This window comes from Pinus tabuliformis, chromosome J (assembly GCF_031772625.1).
Source record: "Pinus tabuliformis cultivar Carrire ecotype Pingquan chromosome J, CPIR1, whole genome shotgun sequence".
Classification (NCBI taxonomy): Eukaryota; Viridiplantae; Streptophyta; class Pinopsida; order Pinales; family Pinaceae; genus Pinus; species Pinus tabuliformis.
The window spans coordinates 1,071,529,648-1,071,551,411 of record NC_142295.1 but is presented as its reverse complement, the minus strand read 5'-3'; the positions used below and the strand labels follow the sequence as shown (position 1 = coordinate 1,071,551,411).

The window sequence follows — 21,764 nt, the reverse complement described above, 5'->3', positions numbered from 1 at the left end:
TCGTTTCTGCTAGAAGAATGGACGTTATATTTAGGTATGGAGATGTAGCATATGTTGTAGAGTGCAGGATCGCAAGCCAAAAGACACCCAAAAGTAGTTGGCCAAAGTACAACACAGATATTCAACCAAAACTAAGCAAGCATGGATAGGTATTTGATGATATTACCTCAGTATTACCACCTAAAAGAGGATTTGAACATACTGTAGAGTTGGAAGAAGAGGCCAAGCCAGTAATCACCATACCATATCGGCACTAAAAGAAATTTAAGGACGAGATAGAGAAAACAATCTAAGAATTGCTAGTTATAGGCCACATAAGACCCAGCTCAAGTCCATTCGCCTCATTGGTGGTTCTGGTTAAAAAGAAGGATGGAATGTATAGGATGTGTATTGACTATTGGGCACTCAACAAAAAGACCATCAAGAACAGGTACCTTATTCCAAGGATTGATGAATTACATGGAGCAATATATTTTTCCAAGTTTGACCTACAATCAAGATATCATCAAATTTGAGTTCGAGAGCAAGATGTGCCAAAAACAATGTTCTAATGCCACCATGGGCACTTTGAATTTTTGGTCATGCCATTTGGGCTAGCCAATGCTCCTGCCACATTCTAGTCTTGTATGAATAGCATCTTCAACAAGCAACTAAGAAATTTCTTCCTGCTATTTTTTTACGACCTCCTCATATATAGTAGGACATGGGAAGACCACTTGGGGTATCTGGACAAAATTATGGGCATAATGAAATAAAAATCACTCTATGCCAAGGCATCAAAATGCGAATTAGAGATGACAAAAATTCTTTATTTGGGACATATAATCAGTGCACAAGAAGTGCAGGTAGATCAAGAGAAGATTCAAGCAATATTGGATTGGCCTACCCCTGAAAATCTTGGCATTATAGGCACCTATTTCAATTTGAAAAAAATTAAAAATTATACATTTAGATATGTAGGCAAATATTCATTATTAAAACTTGAATATTTTAGCGAATGTTATCAATCTCAGCATATTTTAGGTACAAAATAGCTGGATTTATGGAGTAAAAATGACCAATTAACAAACAATATAGTCAATTGGCAAATGCCAACAATTCACAAATCAAGTTACACAAACCTGAACTGGACACAGACAGCACAGCATCTGTAAAGCGAAAAGCAAATGAAAGCCCTTCTTCCGACCCATCCCTGCCACAAACAAAGTGCCTGTTAGAGAAGGAAACTGCAGTGTTTTAAGAAATAAACAGCGTTCTAAGAAAATAAACATGATATTCAACAGGTAGAACATGAATGAACTTTTAAGGAAATGTACAAAATTATGATGAGGCATCCCAGAATCTCCCATGCCTGCAGGTAAATTCCTTGTTTATATTTATGGCTATATAAAACATAATGCCACAAAGTAAATTTTACAGTAATGCTCAAGAAAGGAAAGCTCAAAACATAAATACTCCATTTGGATCCATTTTCAAAAAGATAGCTGTGGTCAAATATTCTGTAATGTATACTGAAAAAATAGAAAAGCTGATCTATCCACCTTCAACTCAAGAAAAGAAATATTATCTCAACGGTTGCTTCAAGAAACATCGAAGATTCTTGCAATGCTAATCGAACAAGAGTTCCATAAATTTAATTCTATAATTTGCCAAATTGAAGCAAAAAACTGTTTTTGCATTGATTCCCTGCGTTGATTTCCTGCATTAATTTTTTACTACTATTAGACTCACCAAAGGAAACACAACAATAACGTTTAGAATAAGTGTGTTTACTCAGACTCCGTAAATTGAAAATGACTACTTCCAGCTTTTGTTGATTTTGCGCTTTGTAGTCCACAGAGGTCCTTTCAATGCCAATACTCAGAATGGTAAAAGGAGTTTCTGAGAACCGTGCCCTCATAAAGACACCAGTTGAAGAGACAGTCAGGCAATCTGATAAGGGCATATTCAACCACAAAGTTAATCTAGAAGAAAGAAACCTAGGCAACAGAGAGTAGAACATTCTTCAGAGCAGAGAAAATAATAAGGGTTTTCTAGATACATAATTGCCTGGAAATATTAAGAGCATCTTGAAAGGATGCATAAAGCATGAAATGTTTACCAAACTGCAGGTTAAAAGAAAAAGAGAGAAAAGTACATCACTTGTGTCACTGGCAGGTCCAAAGTGCACAATCTTTCATGGCAATAGCAAGTGTCTCATGGAATGTTTTAAATTTTAACACTGTAAATGGAAAAGGAAAAGAATCTGATAGATTTCAGATAGAAATGATACTTAACCGAATATCGTTTAACCAGCTAAGTTGCACAATACAGGGAAATGGATACAAGTTTCCGAAACAGAAACATGCAGGAGACGTGACCCTCAAAACGTTGGAAACTGGGGAACGTGTATGTATTTGTGTGTGCGTATATATATATATATATAATCATGTGCTATGTTATAAATAGCACATTAGATTGAAATTTGAAAGAAACCATAATGAATGAATGAACAAAAAACATTAAATGACAAACAAAAACAAGAAGCAATTGTTCCAACATTGCTTATATTAGGATATTCATCATTAGTATTGTTGTAGCTTATATTGTGACTTAAGCCTTTTTTGTTAATTTTATCACAATGTGTGGCCTAAAATCATTAAGGGGGTTCAACCTCAATGAAACCTTTTATATTTTCCACTTTGTGAAGTCTAAAGATAATGAGGTATTTATAATATATCAAAAATCGCAAAAGGAATGAGTATAAAGAAATTGGTCATGTGATAAAGCTAAATCACAACCAAAACAGAGCCATAACCTATATATTCATATATATGTAATATATCGGATTTATAAAAAACAAGTATTAAACTCTTGAAGGGCCGGACCCGAAAGGTAAATATATCGTGGCTTAAAGTCCCGTCGGGTCTGCCCTTACACAGAGCTATGGACATTGGGATCCGCCAATTGCGACTTGCAATGGCAGACCCGGAAATGTATATATGTTATATTATACGCCCATCGGGTCCGCGAATCGCATGACTTTTAATATATAATTATGCCGATTGCGATATGGGTAGGCCGGACCCGAAAAATTATGTATTGAATTTATAACTTCCGCGGGTCCGCAGCCTTTGCACAACGTTGATATATATATGATTTCGCCGGTTGCAATTTGCAATGACCAGATCCGATATTACATTCATTATGGCTAATTCTTCCGTCAGGTCCGCTGCCATTATAACATTTATATATATATATATATATATATATATATATATATGGTTCATGTGCCGATTGCGATGTTTTATAATATATTTTAAATAAAAAAGTTTTACGATATAAAAGCACGAATATAAAAGTTTTACACATAAATCCAACATTTTCATAGTTATGCGACCTAAGGGTGCATAAGTTAAGGCCGATTGCGATTTGTGATAAAAATTAACAGAGCGTTGTACGAGCAGATTTGACATATTATAAAGCAGGATTTACTCTTTTTGAGTTCCGAATTAATGAGAAGTTCACGTTAGTTCGCTATGTAATGTGGAAAATCAGGGATAAGAGCCGAAGCTGAAGAGGAAGACAATCTGATATGTTTCTTGGCATTTTGGCCTATCAGAATGCTCATGTAAGCCCAAGATTATACAAACTAAACACATTTCATTATGGCTAAGAAGAATTAAGCATCATTAGAGCGTTAACAGAGGAATTCGGCAGCGGATCAACAAAGCAAACCAGCAGTTATCATATCTTTTTGAATCCAGTTTGTGCTTGCTATTTCATGTTCTTTGAGGTGTTTTTACCCTCTGTATATTCTGTTGCAGTTTTATTTCATATAGTTAGAAAGCAGTTAGATAGGCTTCAGAAATCGATAACTATTCCACCATGTATAAAAAGCGGAAAATTTACTAAGAAAGTGTTAGAACTTTGGAGAACTCGGAGACTAGGCTACTGTATTCCTGATATTATCGTTGATTAATGAAAGAATCAGAAGTTTCCATGAGTTGTTGCATATAATTTTGTAAGCTTCTCTGTCATGTGTCATGCTATGTTTTCTTCTTTTCAAGTATAGTAATGAAGCAGCAGGTCTTTATTTACTTATGTAGATAAGGTTAAAATTCCTTAAAAAGTGCAACTATACTTGAAGTCCTCACTTCCCTTTTAAATTATAGATAATAGTTTTTGTGAGAGATCAACATATTGTCTATGATTCAGTTCTCATTATCATAATTCCTCTCAGTTACAGATAGTAGTTTCTGTGAAAGATCAGTATATTATCTTTAGCTTCTCCTTCAAACTTTCTTCATCCATCATTTATATTTAGCAACAAATGGCATTCTGAGACGTTCTGGTCATACATGTATTAAAAGTTTAAAACCAAGTTTCCAGGTCCTTCATTTGAGAACACAACAAATAATAAGTGACAGTGAGTGATATGTATTAATGTCTTAAGCACAATTTCCCTACAGCCAGGAAATTGGTTTCTTAAGGAACAACATTAATTGGCGTCATTGCCGGGGAGAGAAGACAAGAAGATTTTTCCCTGGGTTTCAATATTTTCCTCTGGTTGTTCAGTGAGGAGGGAATATTTGGCTATTTAAATAAAAGCAATAAAGGTCGACTCCATTGTAATAAAGACCACAGCTTGCAAAGCAATAGAATAAGAATACTTTTTCATAGGATCATTAAGTTTGAAGCTAATTCTTGAGAGTGACAAGTTTCAGCAGTTGGTTGTATATGCACACCTGTGATTTTCACTTACCACATTGATTGGTGACTCCACTGGACTTTGAAGTTTTCTTTTCTAGGTTTTAATGGCTCTCCCTGCATTCTTAGTCCATAAATTTGATCCATTTGATTTTACTGGGATCACTAGTTATCCCCATGATATGCTTGCATTTTCTGTGTGGAATGAGTATCTTCCAAGATTCAGTAGAAAGGAATATGAAGATCCAGCTCAGCACCTCCAAGAGTTTCATGAATGCATGGAGCAGCAGGGCATCATTCATGAAGATGTTAAGATGAAGTTGTTTATGTTTTCTTTGGATCAGGAAGCTAGGGCTTGGTTCAGGTCTCTGCCTCTTTCAAGCATTTCATCTTTGAAAGATTTTCATTCAATGTTCAGTTCTTCTTGTAAAACTTATTACCCACACAAGTTTCTTTTTGAAGGTTGCTGTGAATATTATGATGCTAAAGAAACTTTAAAGGCTCAAGATAATCTTGCTAATGAAACTAATGATTGTGTTGATAATATATCAAGCATTCAAAGTTATGAGCAAGTCTCTGAAAGCGAGGAGCTATCATGTTCTCAAAATGATGCAGAGAGGGTTATACAACAGTTTTCTTCAATAATCTCCCAAGAAAGGAATGGGTTGACTATGTTCCAAGCATATCAAGAGAGTAATCAGATAGAGGAAAGTTCGAACATGCATCAAGAATCTCTGCTCAGCAGTCAAGAAGAGGAAGAAATGATTGAGTTGCAAATAAATCCCAAGAGTTCTTATTTTGTTAAATTTGATGATCCTCCTATCTATAATGAAAGTGGTTTAAATGGGGAGCAGGATGAAGCTCTTCAAGTTCATCAGTTGGGTGTTGAACCTATAGGAAGAAACCAGCGAGTGGAATATGTGAGACAGCAATATGTTGAGCCATCTATCATAGAAAAAGAGGCTATTTCCTGTAAAAAGGAAGTTGATAAAGAGGTTGTATACCAGTACATTAAAGAACATAATGATGCCCATGGATGAGAGGTAAATAATCTATTTGAAGTTGATCATATATCGTATAGTAATGTGAAAAAATTCCTTTTTCTTACTGAAGTTACAATTACAAGTTATTTGCAATCAAAGCTTAGAGATGAAAAGTGGAGACATGAAAGTGACATAGATCATTTTCTTAAAGATGTTACTAATTGTTCTATTAAGCATATTATCCCAATAGAAGGTTCAATTTTTGCAGGGACCTTCATACATAGAGAAATTCTTTTTTGGAGCTGATCAGGACCATGTTTCCTCTTATACTCTTAAAGATCCTGTGGCAGATTACATGGAAGAATTTATTAGCAGTCTACACATATCATTTTGTGGATATTCTTCTAATTTTTGCTATGAGCTACCTTTATGCATAGTTTATTCTTCATTCAGGATCAATGGCATTTTCAAGATTCACTGGCAGGATGGTTATGGATTAAGCACTCAAATGCTAATCTGATATCATTAGGGGATTGACTTCACCTGATTGAGGTCAGTCATGTACATATGTAGGAACTTGTACATAAATAAGCTTATGCGTTGAGCATTTGGTTTCAAGTTGCAGTTCTTTAGTTTAATCATTAGTGGATGAATAAGGGTGATTTTCCCAGTTGGAGACTGGTTTGCAAAGGTGTCAAACTTCAAGATTGTCAGGTTTTCAGTTGCCAGATTTCAGGGTTTTTACAGTTTTGGACTCCATGCCCAACTAAGGCTATTGATCTATGATTCTCAATATTTTGTTATCAGAGCATTAGCATCTAATCACTGCAAATATTGGTGTGGGTTCACTATACATATTTTCACATAGTTAAGCTTGGAGAGGCAATATATGACTCTATGCACAATGGATAAGGCACTGATCTGCGGTTCTTAGCACTTCTGGGGCAAAGCACTATCCCTAGGTGGAGCCAGATGTTGTAGCTTATATTGTGACTTAAGCCTTTTTTGTTAATTTTATCACAATGTGTGGCCTAAAATCATTAAGGGGCTTCAACCTCAATGAAACGTTTTATATTTTCCACTTTGCGAAGTCTAAAGATAATGAGGTATTTATAATATATCAAAAATCGCATAAGGAATGAGTATAAAGAAATTGGTCATGTGATAACCGATATATTCATATATATGTAATATATCGGATTTATAAAAAACAAGCGTTAAACTATTGAAGGGCCGGACCCGAAAGGTAAATATATCGTGGTTTAAAGTCCTGTTGGGTCCGCCCTTACACAGAGCTATGGATGTTGGGATCCGCCGATTGCGACTTGCGATGGCGGACCTGAAAATGTATATATGTTATATTATACGCCCGTCGGGTCCACAAATCGCATGATTTTTAATATATAATTATGTCGATTGCGATATGGGTAGGCCGGACCCGAAAAATTATATATTGAATTTATAACTTCGGCGGGTCCGCGGCCTTTGCACAACGTTGATATATATATGATTTCGCCGATTGTGATTTGTAATGGCCAGATCCGATATTACATTCATTATGGTTAATTCTTCCGTCGGGTCCGCGGCCATTATAACATTTATATATATATGGTTCTTGTGCCGATTGCGATGTTTTATAATATATTTTAATTATAAAAGGTTTACGATATAAAAGCACGAATATAAAAGGTTTACACATAAATCCAACATTTTCATAGTTATGCGGCCTAAGGGTGCATAAGTTAAGGCCGATTGCGATTTGCGATGAAAGTTAACAGAGCATTGTACGGGCGGATTTGACAGATTATAAAGTAGGATTTACTCTTTTTGAGTTCCGGATTAATGAGAAGTTCACGTTAGTTTCGCTGTGTAATGTGGAAAATCAGGGATTAGAGCCGAAGCTGAAGAGGAAGACAATCTGATATGTTTCTTGGCATTTTGGCCAATCAGAATGCTCATGTAAGCCCAAGATTATACAAACTAAACACATTTCATTACGGCTAAGAAGAATTAAGCATCATTAGAGCGTTAATAGAGGAATTCGACAGCAGATCAACAAAGCAAACCAGCAATTATCATCTCTTTTTGAATCCAGTTTGTGCTTGCGATTTCATGTTCTTTGAGGTGTTTTTACCCTCTATAAATTCTGTATCAGTTTTATTTCATATAGTTAGAAAGCAGTTAGATAAGCTTCAGAAATCGATAACTGTTCCACAATGTATAAAAAGTGGAAAATTTACTAAGAAATGGTTCGAACTTTGGAGAACTCGGAGACTAGGCTACTGTATTCCTGATATCATCATTGATTAATGAAAGAATCAGAAGTTTCCATGAATTGTTGCATATAATTTTGTAAGCTTCTCTATCATGTGTCATGCTATGTTTTCTTCTTTTCAAGTATAGTAATGAAGCAGCAGGTCTTTATTTACTTATGTAGATAAGGTTAAAATTCCTTAAAGAGCGCTCCTATACTTGAAGTCCTCACTTCCCTTTTAAATTATAGATAATAGTTTTTGTGAGAGATCAACATATTGTCTATGATTCAGTTCTCATTATCATAATTCCTCTCAGTTACAAATAGTAGTTTCTGTGAAAGATAAGCATATTATCTTTAGCTTCTCCTTCAAACTTTCTTCATCCATCATTTATATTTAGCAACAAATGGCATTCCGAGATGTTCTGGTCATACATGTATTAAATGTTTAAAACCAAGTTTCCAGGTCCTTCATTTGAGAAAACAACAAATAATAAGTCACAGTAAGTGATATTTATTAATGTCTTAAGCACAATTTCCCTACAGCCAGGAACTTGGTTTCTTAAGGTACAACAACTATCACCCTCTACCTCCTTGTCTGGCCTTTGCCTCTGCCCCAACCCTCCAAGGACATCTAATCTTTGAGAAAATTGCTTAATCCAAGACTTAAATGTGATAGAGAAAGCTTAACATGCCTAGTAAGTGATTTTCACTTGAGTGAAGTGTACAATTTTGCTAAAGTCGTGACAGAGGGGTTCAGCAATCAACACCACCAACATCAACGTACATAGAGGGATTGATATTCTTGATTAAATGTTTAAATGTTGATCTCATACCCTCACACATGATAGAATCCAATGGAAATTCTGCAATCTTCCGAGTCCTAAAATCCAGAAAATTGTTAAATCTGTCAAATTCATAATGAGATATGAAATTCTACCCTTTCCATATGAAATCCTATGAGGTTGGAACCACACTCAGACATTCGAAAACAATTAATGGTAATGTTAAAAATTTAAATAAAACAAAAGAAAAGGAAACATCAATTTTTACTTTGAGAATTTAAACTACTAGTAATTACTGGCATTTTTGGTTTAACCTAGTCAAAAAATTACCTAAATAATTTTTGAAGCACAATGTACAGAATCACCAACCCATGCTCCAGCCTCCATCCTTGAAATGTGTCTTGGGCTATATTAAAGGTGTTTCCAAAATGTGAAAAGTATTTCAAGATTTATGAAATGCATTCCAGGGCCTTACCCAACATATTTCCACGTTTCCATAGGTGGTACACCCCCTAGGATGTCTTTCCTGCAAATTAGTTAGCCAGCCTATGAATTATTTCAAACATGCCAGAAGTTTTAACTTTTCATCTCATTTTAAACCTTTCTTCAGGTTTCCAGCATTTATATGTACCAGATGTGCCAATTTGAACATAAGCATGTCCTATTTTTATAGAATGTTGAGTTCTTCGTAACACATATAAATACACCTATAATTGTAATAATAATAATAATAATAACAAACAACAAAAGGTCACGGATATAAATCCATGTCTATTCAAGTATGTGACCATTCAATGTGTAGTTACACATGATGTTGAATGCTAATGTAATCATCTTTCATGTTCCATATTCAATACATTATTTTTAACATAAAGATTCCTTCATTGTATCCTATTTATTTTCCATATTCAGTTGACACACCAGGTTTGTTCATTACAATGATATTAGAGTTTGTTTGATCATGGCCTTTGGTGTTGAAATTTGGGCAGATATGGGATGAATTTCCCATGAGAAACGTCACTGCCCCGAATAGGAATTATATTGGTCAAGACTCAAAAGGAAAATTCAATTGCATAAAATATATTTATTATTATGAGCGAAATTTAAATTTAAGTATTTCCCTCCATAAGTTGTAAGTCGGCTTCATGTCGGCCTTCCTCTAATAGTTGTGTCTTTTCTCATTTGGAAACTAGAATAAATACCTTATCATTGAACTTACAATCATTGCATTTCATGTCTCTGAGATTTGATACATATCTTTGTGGGTTGATAGATTTTCGTTGGGGTTCACATGTTCATTTCAGAGGTTCGTATTCTTCTCGACTCTCGAGTCATATTACATATCTGAGGTACACATCTATGAAGGCTCGCATGATCCAGGTGGATATTGGTGGCCACCTGCCAGGTCCACCTGGACCCCCACCATTGTCTTTCTCAGCATTTTCAGTTTCCTTAATTGTAGCACAGTTTACTATTTTTAGCAGTTTTTCGAGTCCTGAACTTCCGGAGCCGTTTTGAGGCCCTAAACGACGTTTTTTTGGAATTCTGGGGCGACCGAGCCCCATGTTGCCTCCCAAAGTGGTAGTACTCGGATAGATCTTTCTAACGAGCTATCTTACGCGTCAAACGGAGATCGTATGCCAAAATTACGACCCCGGGAAATTGATGTACCAATTTACCCAAACGGGGCCCACAATTTGGCGTTTCATCTTCTAGGGTTAGGTTTCGGTATGTGAAGGGTTTTCCATTGTTTCTCAACAATAAATAGGCCTTCGAGCCTCATTGTAATACAGTTCAGAACAGTTCAGAGGCATGTAGCCATCACATCTCTTCTCAGAGATAAGCTACCATCGCCCTAGCTAGTTTATTGCCATTTCTGTTTGTAAGCATATGTCAGTATTTTCCATTAATGAAATGAAGTATTATTTCCGCTGCATCTTTGTGTATATGGTTATCTCTGTAATTTGTTGCGTTCCTGCTTAAATCTGGATCATCGCATTTTCTGTGGAGGCGCGTATCATTACAATGGCTCGTATTTGTTGTGGATCGCATCACTACAATGGCTCGTATCATTATAGTGACTTGTATCTTTTGTAGAACACATCACTACGGTGACTTGTATCATTACAGAGGCTCGCATAATTTCTAAATAACTCGCATATGGCTATTGATACTACAGTGCCCGCTTTCTCTGTGGATTGTATTTGTCTGAGGCTCATTGTCTAATCTATGATTCGCTTTCTTTCTACAGCTCTGAGGCTCGCATTACCTACTGAGGCATCGCACTCTGTATTACATCAATGACATCATTCTGAAGCATCACATACATTACAAGATTGCTCATTCTATACTTATTGGCTCGCACGTAACATTAGCATATGCTCTAGCATCACAGTGGCATACGCCTTGGCATCACGGTGGCATACAGTATCCTTTGTGGTAACTACATTACAGTAGCATACATTGTACTCTGTGGTATCATATAACATTTGTTGTGGCTCATATTCCTCATGTGGCTCACATCTTTTAGTGACTTGCCAATCTCTAAGGCTTGCATTATATGCTACAGTGACTTGCATTTCTATTTGTATCTTTGTATGATAATAATAGTGATGAGGGACAAGATCCCTGAATGTGATTCCTTTTGGTCATGTCATATGTTGGTTGTTATACTTATGGTTACCTTTGAGGGCAATGACCTCAAAACAATAGTTACCTTGTTCAATGACAGTGACCTAAGAATGTATGACAATAACAGTGTCATACATAATAGTGTTATATGACAGTAAGACATTGACCTCGTTGACAGTGAAGAATGATAATGACAGTGGCAATGACTCTTATATGATAGTGACAATAATACATGTGAAAGTAATCTTGCTCTTATGATACATATGATACAGCGAACTTGCTCCATGATGGCAGTGAGACATATGATGACAATGACCATGCTCTTATGATGACAATGACCATGCTCTTATGATGACAATGACCTTGCCCTTATGGTATATGACAGTAATGACGACACTTGACAGTGATGATATTGATGACACTTATTGCAGTGACATGGATGATGCTACTTGAGACAGTGATATGCTAAGTTACCAGGATTCGAATCCGGATACGGATACGCCAACTTTTTGAAAAGCCAGGATCTGGATACGACAACGAAACGACAAATATAAACAAATATAAAATATTTTATAATTATTAAATTTAAATTTATATAAAAATAAAAATAGAAACACATTTTTTTAAATATATAATTTTTAGTACTTATCAAAATAATTATTACAAGAATAATATCAAAATTAATGTATCATTTATAAATATAATTTAATTATATAAAAATATTTAAATTATATATATATATATATATATATATATATATATATATAACTATTAATTTAAACAAAATTAATGTAGCTTTATAAATATAATTAATTATATAAAAATATTTAAATTTTAAATATATATATTTTTATATAATATTTGGTTAAAAATTATTAATTTAATAATATTAAAATTAATACATCGTTTATAAATATTTAAACTTTAATTCATAGTTATTATATTTATATTAAATGGTTATGAAACTTAATTTATAAAAGTTACTTTTTTACACTTTAAAAAAATTAAAATTTAATTAAAATATCTAAATAAATGTTTGGTGGCTTACCATATATGCATTAAAGCTTATAATAAGGAAAAAGTAACTAGCGGCAAACTAGAATAATTTATTATTCGCACTTTTGATTTTTTTCATTTTGGTTGACGCTCAATTTTCTAGTTTCACTGACACCCGTTAATAATTCATTTCTTAACCCGATAATGATTTATTATTCCCTTTTCTGATTTTTTTTCATTTTAGTTGACGTTGAATTATCCAGTTTCGCTGACGCCAGTTGAATAATTAATTTATTGACACATATTATTGGGTTATCCATTAACTCGTCCGCATATTTTTTCATTCTGATGTTTGCGCTGACGTCTGACAACTTAACACATCGACCAATGTTGGGGGCGTATCTCCTCGTATCCGGATCCGAATCCGTCTCCGATTCGGGGATCCGCGGATCTAGCCCTTTGGCCTGGCGGATCCGGTAACATAGGTGATATGTTATCAAATCCCCTGGACTTGTTTAATCATCAAAGATCAGATCGTTCAATTCACAAATGTAGTTGTGAACTGACTTGGGTTGGCCCTAGGAGGCCTGATATGATTAATGTATCTCATTCTTATTGTACTTTGTATCTCAGCTGAACAATTGAAGACTATTTAAGAAGAAGAATTTGGTTGGGTTTCAACCTTGTGGGGTTTTGCCCTGGGCTTTGACCTAAATCCTAGTGTCTCTATTGTGTATGTTTTTCTTTTGTTGTTCCTTACTATTCCACTGCATTGTTGAGGTTTATTGTTCTCTCTACATAATTGTTGATGATGGTATGATGTTATGGGGTGATTGTAATGTGAAAATGTGGAAAAAGCTTGAAAATGCAATTATCTACAGCAGAACAATCTAGCCCTAGAAATTAACATTTGGTCACACAAATTTTTCATAGCTTCTTTGAAACCTGGCCTTTGACCACATTTTCAAAGCTAATTTGGAACCTAAGCTTTGTCCATTTCAATTAACATTGTTGGCTTTGGGCCAATCATTTTTTAAAAGATCTGCCAACATTGCTTCACTGCCATACAATTTCATAAAAGAATAAGAATGAAAAGTGTGAAGGAAGATTACTATCGACAGTTCTAAAAATATCAACAATAATAATGTAGTGAAGTTCAGGGTATATCACAACTGATAGTATAACCTGTACACAGGACACTATATTACCACCAGCAGATTTATGGTTAACACAATCAGCAGTAACAGCCACCAAAGCAGAGAAAGTGAGTGTGGAAGCATAAAAACAAAGTATAAAAGCAGATATCAGACCACTGAACTAACAACACCATGGAATTCATCTGCTAATCAGTTAATTCCTGCAGGATAGACTGGAGCAAAATCACATCAGAGATAGAAAAAGTTGTCACCCTTCATCGAAGCAATCTCCGCAGTCACGTGTGACGTTGCTAGGATTGTTCAGATCAATTATGAGGTTGTTACAGGATGTTATGAGTTGTTGTGAGTTGGCAATCACTCTTATTACTCCTTTTTCGGCAGGGGTACCTATATCCATTGCAGCATTATTAAACAGCATTGTAATCCCAAGGTCACAAATAAAAAAGCATGTAACAACCATGTGAGGACCTCTAAGAATCCTAGACCTCATCTCATGTTGAGTCAGTCTGTTTTTGGCTTGACAGTGGCCAATCCCTTTGAGTTCATTTCAGGTACCTTTCATCCTGCATAGGATTGAAGGACCTTGGATGGGCATATATGAGGATTCATGGTTTTATGGGAGCCTTGCATGTGTAGGGGTGATCACTAGTGTAAGGGCCAATCCATCCCATGTTAGGTGCACCTTTGTCTTTCCACAAGGTTATGAGCCTATAGATTTTGTAGTGGGCCTTAGCTTTGTTGTAGTATCTCTCAGATGTTACTCAGATATGGCAGTCTCACAACTACCAACATTTCATGCTTCCTAAGGAAGTTCACTCTTCCCAATGCAAAGCGGTCCAAAAGTCAAATGGTCTTAGATTGTTCAACCTAATGAGAGGATGACATGCCACATGAAATTTTTCCATTTGGATATGGTATTCTCAACTTATGGCTGGTCAACGCTGGTCAAATAGGTGGCACAAGTTTCTAAGAAACAAAACAAGGGGAGCATTGGGCAAACTTTCACATGCATTACTCAAATGTGGTCTATTCAACCAAAGGAACAAAACAATTGTTAGAGATTTCCCAAATCCTCAAGGGTGTTAGAGATCATTGGGCATGATGATTTGGCAAAGACAGGTTTCCAGGTAGCATAACAGGGGAAAATCTTTAAAAAAATTGACATGTAATATGTCAAAATTGGTCTAGACTCTAGAGCAATGTTGCAGGAACCGTCTTGTTGAGAAATCTAGGGGCAGCAAGTGTAGGTGATTTCTTTTCTTCTTGATAACTACTTGTGATGTATTTTTACTTTTCTTAATTTACTTATTCTTTCCTTTATTATAATTAGTGTTCTCTATCATCAAGCAACTACCAAAACATAAAGAACAATGAGACAATAGGACACAAGATGTAGGCAATCAGCCAAGGCCAAAACCTCTCCAACTTGAGAGGAAAACCCACCAGAATTCTATCTCTTCTTACAAACCTTCAATTGAAAAATTCCAAGACCTTTGACCTTTGACCAAGAACCTCCAAGACCAAGTCAAATCTTTCTTTTTAGCAACTTCTGCAAATTTTGACTTCCAGTAGCTTCCTTATTAGAATATTCCTATTTAGTATTCTATTTAGTATTTAATGCTCATTGTATTTAGCTGTTGCTATTTGTATTCTTTTAGCAGTTTCTTAGATGAAACTGAGTGTTTCTATATTCTACATAGAAACCTGATGTTTCTATTATTGTAAATATCTCTGTATTATGATTGAGTTGTTTTGCTCATTCGAAATTAATTCATTCAACATTCTTTTATGGTATCAGAGCAAGGTTAAGAGATTTCTTGAACAGTTATTCTCTCTGCATCGTAATCTCTTGAGTCCTTTCTAAGGTCGAGCCCTCTGTAAGCCAGGCAGCCTTCACTGAGTCTTAGCCTCGGCTTTGCTCGCTGTGATAAAAGCTTACAGTCGTCCATCTCGATACAGAAATGGATTCTTCCCCTGCATGATCATTTTTTTAAGGAATTAACCTTGTGGCGGTGACTGTTTCGTGGGAGCGGAATTTTTTTTTCTTGGCTGGCCAGTTTGCTTGGAATTGTGAATCCGGCTATCTTCTTCTTCGCCTGGCGGCTACTCGAACTCAACGTGGAATTCTTCTATCGTGAATTGAATCCAGCTATTTTCTTCGGCCACAACGTGGAATTCTTCAGCAAACGTGACCCAGGTGTTTTCTCTCGTTCAAAACTCATTTGCTTTTTGAAAATCGGAGTCGTGGTCTGAAAATTCGATCTGCGGGCAACTGTCTATTTGTTTTTTTTTTTTGAAACGCTGTCAAACAAACCCGTGGATATCTGTGGATACGCGTGTGTTGGTTCATTGTATTTCAAACCCGTGGATATATTTGAAACCCTGTCAAACAAACCCGTGGATATCTGTGGATACGCGAGTGTTTGTTCATTGTATTTCAAACCCGTGGATATATTTCAAACGCCTCGGAACATATTTCAAACGCGTATATATAAAGCTCGTATATACCGTGGATATTTCAAACAAGCGTATACACCTGTGGAACTATACCACGTAGCTGAGACGTGAAGCTTTGACAGCTCACGTGGGTCCATTTTTAAATCTTCGTATTTGCTTTATCATCACCGGTTCTGTTTGCCGGCAGTGTGTTCCCAATCAGCGTTTTTTTTTTTTTTTTTTTTTTTTTTTCTCCTCGTGATCCTGACAGCCTCCATTACAAACTCAGACCTGAAATTATCTGTTGCCGCTCGGATTATGGTGCTAGCTGTGGGGTCGGATTATGGTGGAGCTCCACGGACCTGAAGCAAACCTGTGGGAAACTGTATTCTCAGACCTGTGCTTATCTTAGGACAAAACTCAGATCTGGACAGAGAAAGGAACCTCAAACTTTATTTTATGATTTGGACCTGTCACATTTATTAAAGAAGGGGACTTTTGCAGCAGGATTAAAGGGGACAGTTTCAGCAGTATTACTATTGTTTTTAGACTGGAGAGATATTTTTGCTGACTTCTGTATTTTCTTTGGGAAAATGGCCACGCTCACCAATCTGATGTTAGAAGGAAATCAACGCTTTAATGGCAGCAACTATAACATTTGGAAACAAAGAATGTTGACCATTTTTGAGTACAGGCGTCTTGATCAACTCATTTTGGGCAAAGAGCTTCGTCCCGGTACAGCTGGGACCGATCAAGATAAATTTGATGATCGAAATCGAGAGGCTGTTATGCTTCTCAAGCTCTCTGTCGCTGATGATCAGTTACCACAGATCCCATCTGGCAAGACAGCTGCTGAAATCTGGCAACAGTTGAAAGAACTACATGAGACATCTGACAAAAGCAGAGCTTTTTTTCTCAAAAATCAGTTGTTCTCCATCATGATGGACGAACATATGTCTTTACAGGAACATCTCAACAAAATTAAAGACATTCGAGATCAGCTCGAAGCCATTGGTCGGACCATGGAGGAGGAAGATATGGTAGTTATTACTTTGAAAAGTCTACCGAAATCCTATGAACATTTCATAGAAACACTCAACATTACCACCACAAATGTTGATCTGAAGTTTCCAGATTTATGTACCAAACTTCTGCAGCAGGATCGGTGGAAACAGCAGTTTGGTAGTAGTGCTTCATCAGTGTCCTCGGAAAATGCATTTTCTGCAAAATATCAGTCCTCTCATTCCTTTCAGCAGAAAGGCTCCTCTCAGCTTTTTGATCCTGCTCGGAAGAAAAGTGTGCAGTGTAATTACTGTCACAGGTTCGGTCACATAAAGAAAGATTGCCAACGGAGGATTGCTTCTGAACAGAGGAAACAGGGAGGGCCACATCAGACAGCAAATGTTGCAGAACATTCCGAGCAGACAGAGTCTGCCTTTTACGCCTTTATGGCTAAAAGGTCTTCAGATCCTGTTCCTTCCTCTGCATGGTACATTGATTCTGGCACATCACGCCATTTTTCTCACAGGCGTGACTGGTTTATTGACTTCTCACCTTTCAGTGATTCCGTGGTATTTGGTGGAGGTGAAAAGTACACAGTAGCTGGCAGAGGTATAGTTCAAATTCAGTCTGGTGGGCGCACACTTATATTTCTGAATGTATACTATGTTCCTGGTATGGAAATTAATCTGCTATCTGTCAGCCAGATTATGAGGAATTCTCCTCAACTTGATGTAGTGTTCAGTACCCACAAGTGCTCCATTATTGACAGGGAGACTAGTTTAACAGTTGCTGTTGGCCTAGAGGATCATGGTCTATACAGGCTACTTGACACCGGTGACTCTCCAGAAGTGGCTCTAGCAGCACGTATCTCTCCTATCAGCACTCTATGGCATCAGCGATATGGGCATCTCAATATGCAGTATCTCTCTCAGCTCTCTCGGGAGGGACTTGTGTCTGGCTTACCTGATATTCAGACTCAGCAGTTGGGGGTATGCAGCGCCTGTCAAGCGGGAAAGCAACATCAGTCTTCATTCAAAAATGGAGAATCTTGGCGCGCATCTAAGGTACTTCAGTTACTTCATGCTGATATTTGCGGTCCTATGAATACAGCTTCTATCACTGCTTGCAAATATTTTTTACTTATTGTAGATGATTTCAGTAGAAAGATGTGGGTATATTTTTTAAAAAATAAATCTGATGCTCTTAGTACCTTTCAGAAGTTTAAAACCTTAGTGGAAAAAGAATCTGGTTGTAACATCATGACCCTTAGGACCGACAATGGGGGGGAATTTTGTTCTTCAGCGTTTGCCAACTTCTGTGATATTCATGGCATCAAACGTCAATTAACCACTCCTTACACTCCTCAGCAAAACAGTGTTGTCGATCGTCGCAATCGCACGGTTGTTGAAATGGCTCGTTCCATGCTACAACACAGGAGTGTTCCAAACAAATTCTGGGCTGAAGCAGTATTTACTGCTATTTATCTTCTTAACAGATCACCCACTCAGGCTGTTACAGGGAAGACTCCTGAAGAGGTTTGGTCTGGCCGTAAGCCTAAGATCAGTCATCTCAAAGTATTTGGCTCAGTTGCATATGTTTGGATTCCAGCTGCTAAACGATCTAAGTTGGATTCCAAAAGCCAGAAACTCATGATGACAGGGTACAGTGATCATCACAAGGCCTATAGGCTGATAGATATAGCCACTGGTCGTCTTAGCTTCAGTCGGGATGTAGTATTTGATGAAGACAGAGGATTCTTTCAGTCTTCTTCTTCTAAGCAGTGTTCTGAGGATCAGCCTCACAGTGTTCTTCTTCCGGTCGGTCCACCTGATGGGAGGGATGATGTAGCATCAGTATTTGATAATACTCTATCTGAGCTTCCTCCAGAAAATAACCCTCATCTTGCGGCCCCTATTGCTCTTGAGTCTTCTCTACCTCCTCCTGATATTGGTTCCTCTACTCCTGCTATTGCTTCTTCTACTCTTCGGCCAAAATGGTGGGCTAAAACCATTGGTGATCTCCGGGATGATGAGCTCCTTGAAGGCAGAACTTCTAGACATAAGAACAGACAACAATCTACAGTCAATTTTGCTCTTATGGCTAACCTACACAGTACTTTTGAGCCTCAAACCTATTCAGAGGCTAAGGGTACATCTGAGTGGGAACAGGCTATGGAAGCCGAATTCCAGAGCCTTCAGAAGAATCACACATGGACACTTTCTGATCTTCCTGCAGACAAAAAACCCATAGGTTGCAAATGGGTGTATAAAGTGAAATACAAAGCTGATGGAACCATAGACAAGTATAAAGCTCGTCTTGTGGCTCGAGGGTTCTCACAGAAGGAAGGCATTGACTATGAGGAGACTTTTGCTCCTACAGCCAAGATGAGTACCATAAGGCTTATGCTTGCCCTAGCAGCTCAGTTCAATTGGAAAGTTCATCAGATGGATGTAAAGAGTGCTTTCCTAAATGGTGATCTCCAAGAAGAAGTCTACATGACGCAGCCTCCAGGATTCAAGGTTGCTGGTCAAGAACAGAAAGTGTGTCGGTTAGCTAAAGCAATCTATGGATTGAAACAAGCTCCTCGGGCTTGGTACATGAAAATTGATCAGTACCTGACTGATCAGGGTTTTCAGCGGAGTCCATCTGATGCAAATCTGTATATCAAGCATACTGGTGATGATATCTTGTTTGTGGTTGTCTATGTGGATGACCTTATCATTACTGGCAGTCATGCACATTTGATCCATAGGATCAAACAAGATTTATGCAGAACTTTTGAGATGACCGACTTGGGACTTCTTCATTACTGTCTGGGGGTTGAAGTTTGGCAGACTGAAAATCAGATCTTTCTCTCTCAGTCCAAGTATGCCAGAAATCTTGTGGACAGGTTCAGAATGCAGGATTGCAAACCAGCCACGACTCCTATGGAACCAGGGCTCAAACTTTCAGCACAGTCATCCTCTCCCCTTGTGGATGAAACTTTATTCAGGCAATTAGTGGGCAGTCTCATCTACCTTACTGCTACCAGACCTGACATCAGTTTTGCAGTAAGCTACATTTCCCGTTTCATGTCAGCCCCTAAAGCTGATCATTGGCAAGCAGCAAAGCGTGTGCTACGATATGTGCGTGGCACTTCTGATTATGGTCTCCTATACACTCGAAGTTCCAAACCTATACTCCGTGGTTACACTAATTCTGACTAGGCCGGTTCGGTTGATGACCGTAAATCTACAGCTGGGTATGTGTTTAATCTAGGATCCGGTGCTGTTACTTGGACTAGTAAGAAGCAACAGGCAGTGGCTCTCTCCTCAACAGAAGCAGAGTATCGGGGAGCAGTTAAGGCATCCTGTGAGGCAATTTGGCTTCGACGTATGCTTGCAGATATGCATGTTTCCCAGACAGGGCCTACTTCTTTGTTTTGTGATAATCACGGAGTGCTCAAACTTGCCAAGAATCCAGTCTTTCATGAACGAACAAAGCATGTGGAAACTCATTGCCACTACATTCGCCAACTTGTTGAAGACGGCTCAGTTCAGTTACAATATGTTCCCACAACAGAGCAGCCCGCCGACATTTTCACCAAGCCTCTTGGTCCTGATAAATTTGTAAAATTCAGAGGGTCTATTGGTGTTGTAAATAGATTGAGCATTAAGGGAGGGTATTAGAATATTCCTATTTAGTATTCTATTTAGTATTTAATGCTCATTGTATTTCGCTGTTGCTATTTGTATTCTTTTAGCAGTTTCTTAGATGAAACTGAGTGTTTCTATATTCTACATAGAAACCTGATGTTTCTATTATTGTAAATATCTTTGTATTATGATTGAGCTGTTTTGCTCATTCGAAATTAATTCATTCAACATTCTTTTATTCCTCTGCAACTTCAAGTTTCAACCTGCCCAGCAACTTCTTCTGCAAATTTGACTCGCCCAATAGCTTCTTCTCCAACTTTGACCTGTCCAGCAACTTCTTCTCCAACTTTGACCTACCCAACAGCTTTTTCTGTGACTTCGACTTGTCCAGTTGCTTCTTAAACCCTAACCCTTGCACATGTGAGAAACAATGGTGTATTCCTACTCCTCTCTTCTTTGCTTGGGTAGATTCTCTTTCCTAGAGAATTCCGCTTCCAAATTAATGCTTCTTGATGGCCTGACCTCACTTTTGTAACTCGGCTTTACTACAGCAACATGAACCCTAATTCCTTCACACGTGTGGAGAAAATTAGCCCGGAAACATGTTGGAAAATGTAACTAGGTTCAGTCTTCATTAAATATATTTGAGTCATCACGTAATGTACTTGTCAAAAGAATAAAAAAAAGAATTATTATTATTATTATGACTTATTAAAGCATGGGTTTCATGCTTGGGTCATCATGTTTTGGGTCAAAGTCCCCATTGAGGACTTCTAGGATTTATTCTGAGTTAATAGAGTCATTGTACTTTTAAAGAGACCCTTCTTGGGCTTTTAAATCATGTAAAAAGGCTAAGTATTGAGTCAAATATGAATTATGTTGCCTCCACACCAAGTCGGCCTTAAGATGATCAAGTCGGCCTCAAAGAAGGCTATTCGACCTCACCAAAGGACTATAAATGAAGCAGTTTGAATTCCATTTGAAACATACTCACAACAAGCAACTTTGATATCTCTTAAAGTCGGAAAAATTGCGAATTGGAAGAAGGGAAAGGAAGTGCGAGCTTGATCTAGAAGAAGGAAAGGAAGAAAATCAAACATTTGGTGCAACTATCTCTCTCTCTCGTACCCTAGTTTGGAAGGTCAAAGTTCTTTTGTTGATGTTGTAGCCAGTTGTCATGTGATGCCACTGCCAGT

At 37.2% G+C, this 21,764-nt stretch overlaps 1 protein-coding gene across 1 annotated transcript in view; it reads right to left on the bottom strand.

Moving 5' to 3' along the window:
• SEC8 (subunit of exocyst complex 8) overlaps nucleotides 1–21,764 on the bottom strand; it is a 438,983-nt gene that overhangs the window by 218,118 nt on the left and 199,101 nt on the right. The window contains exon 12 of the mRNA XM_089379035.1: nucleotides 1,122–1,192. Coding sequence (XP_089235161.1) covers nucleotides 1,122–1,192 — 71 coding nt within the window. The remainder of the gene's footprint in view (nucleotides 1–1,121; nucleotides 1,193–21,764) is intronic.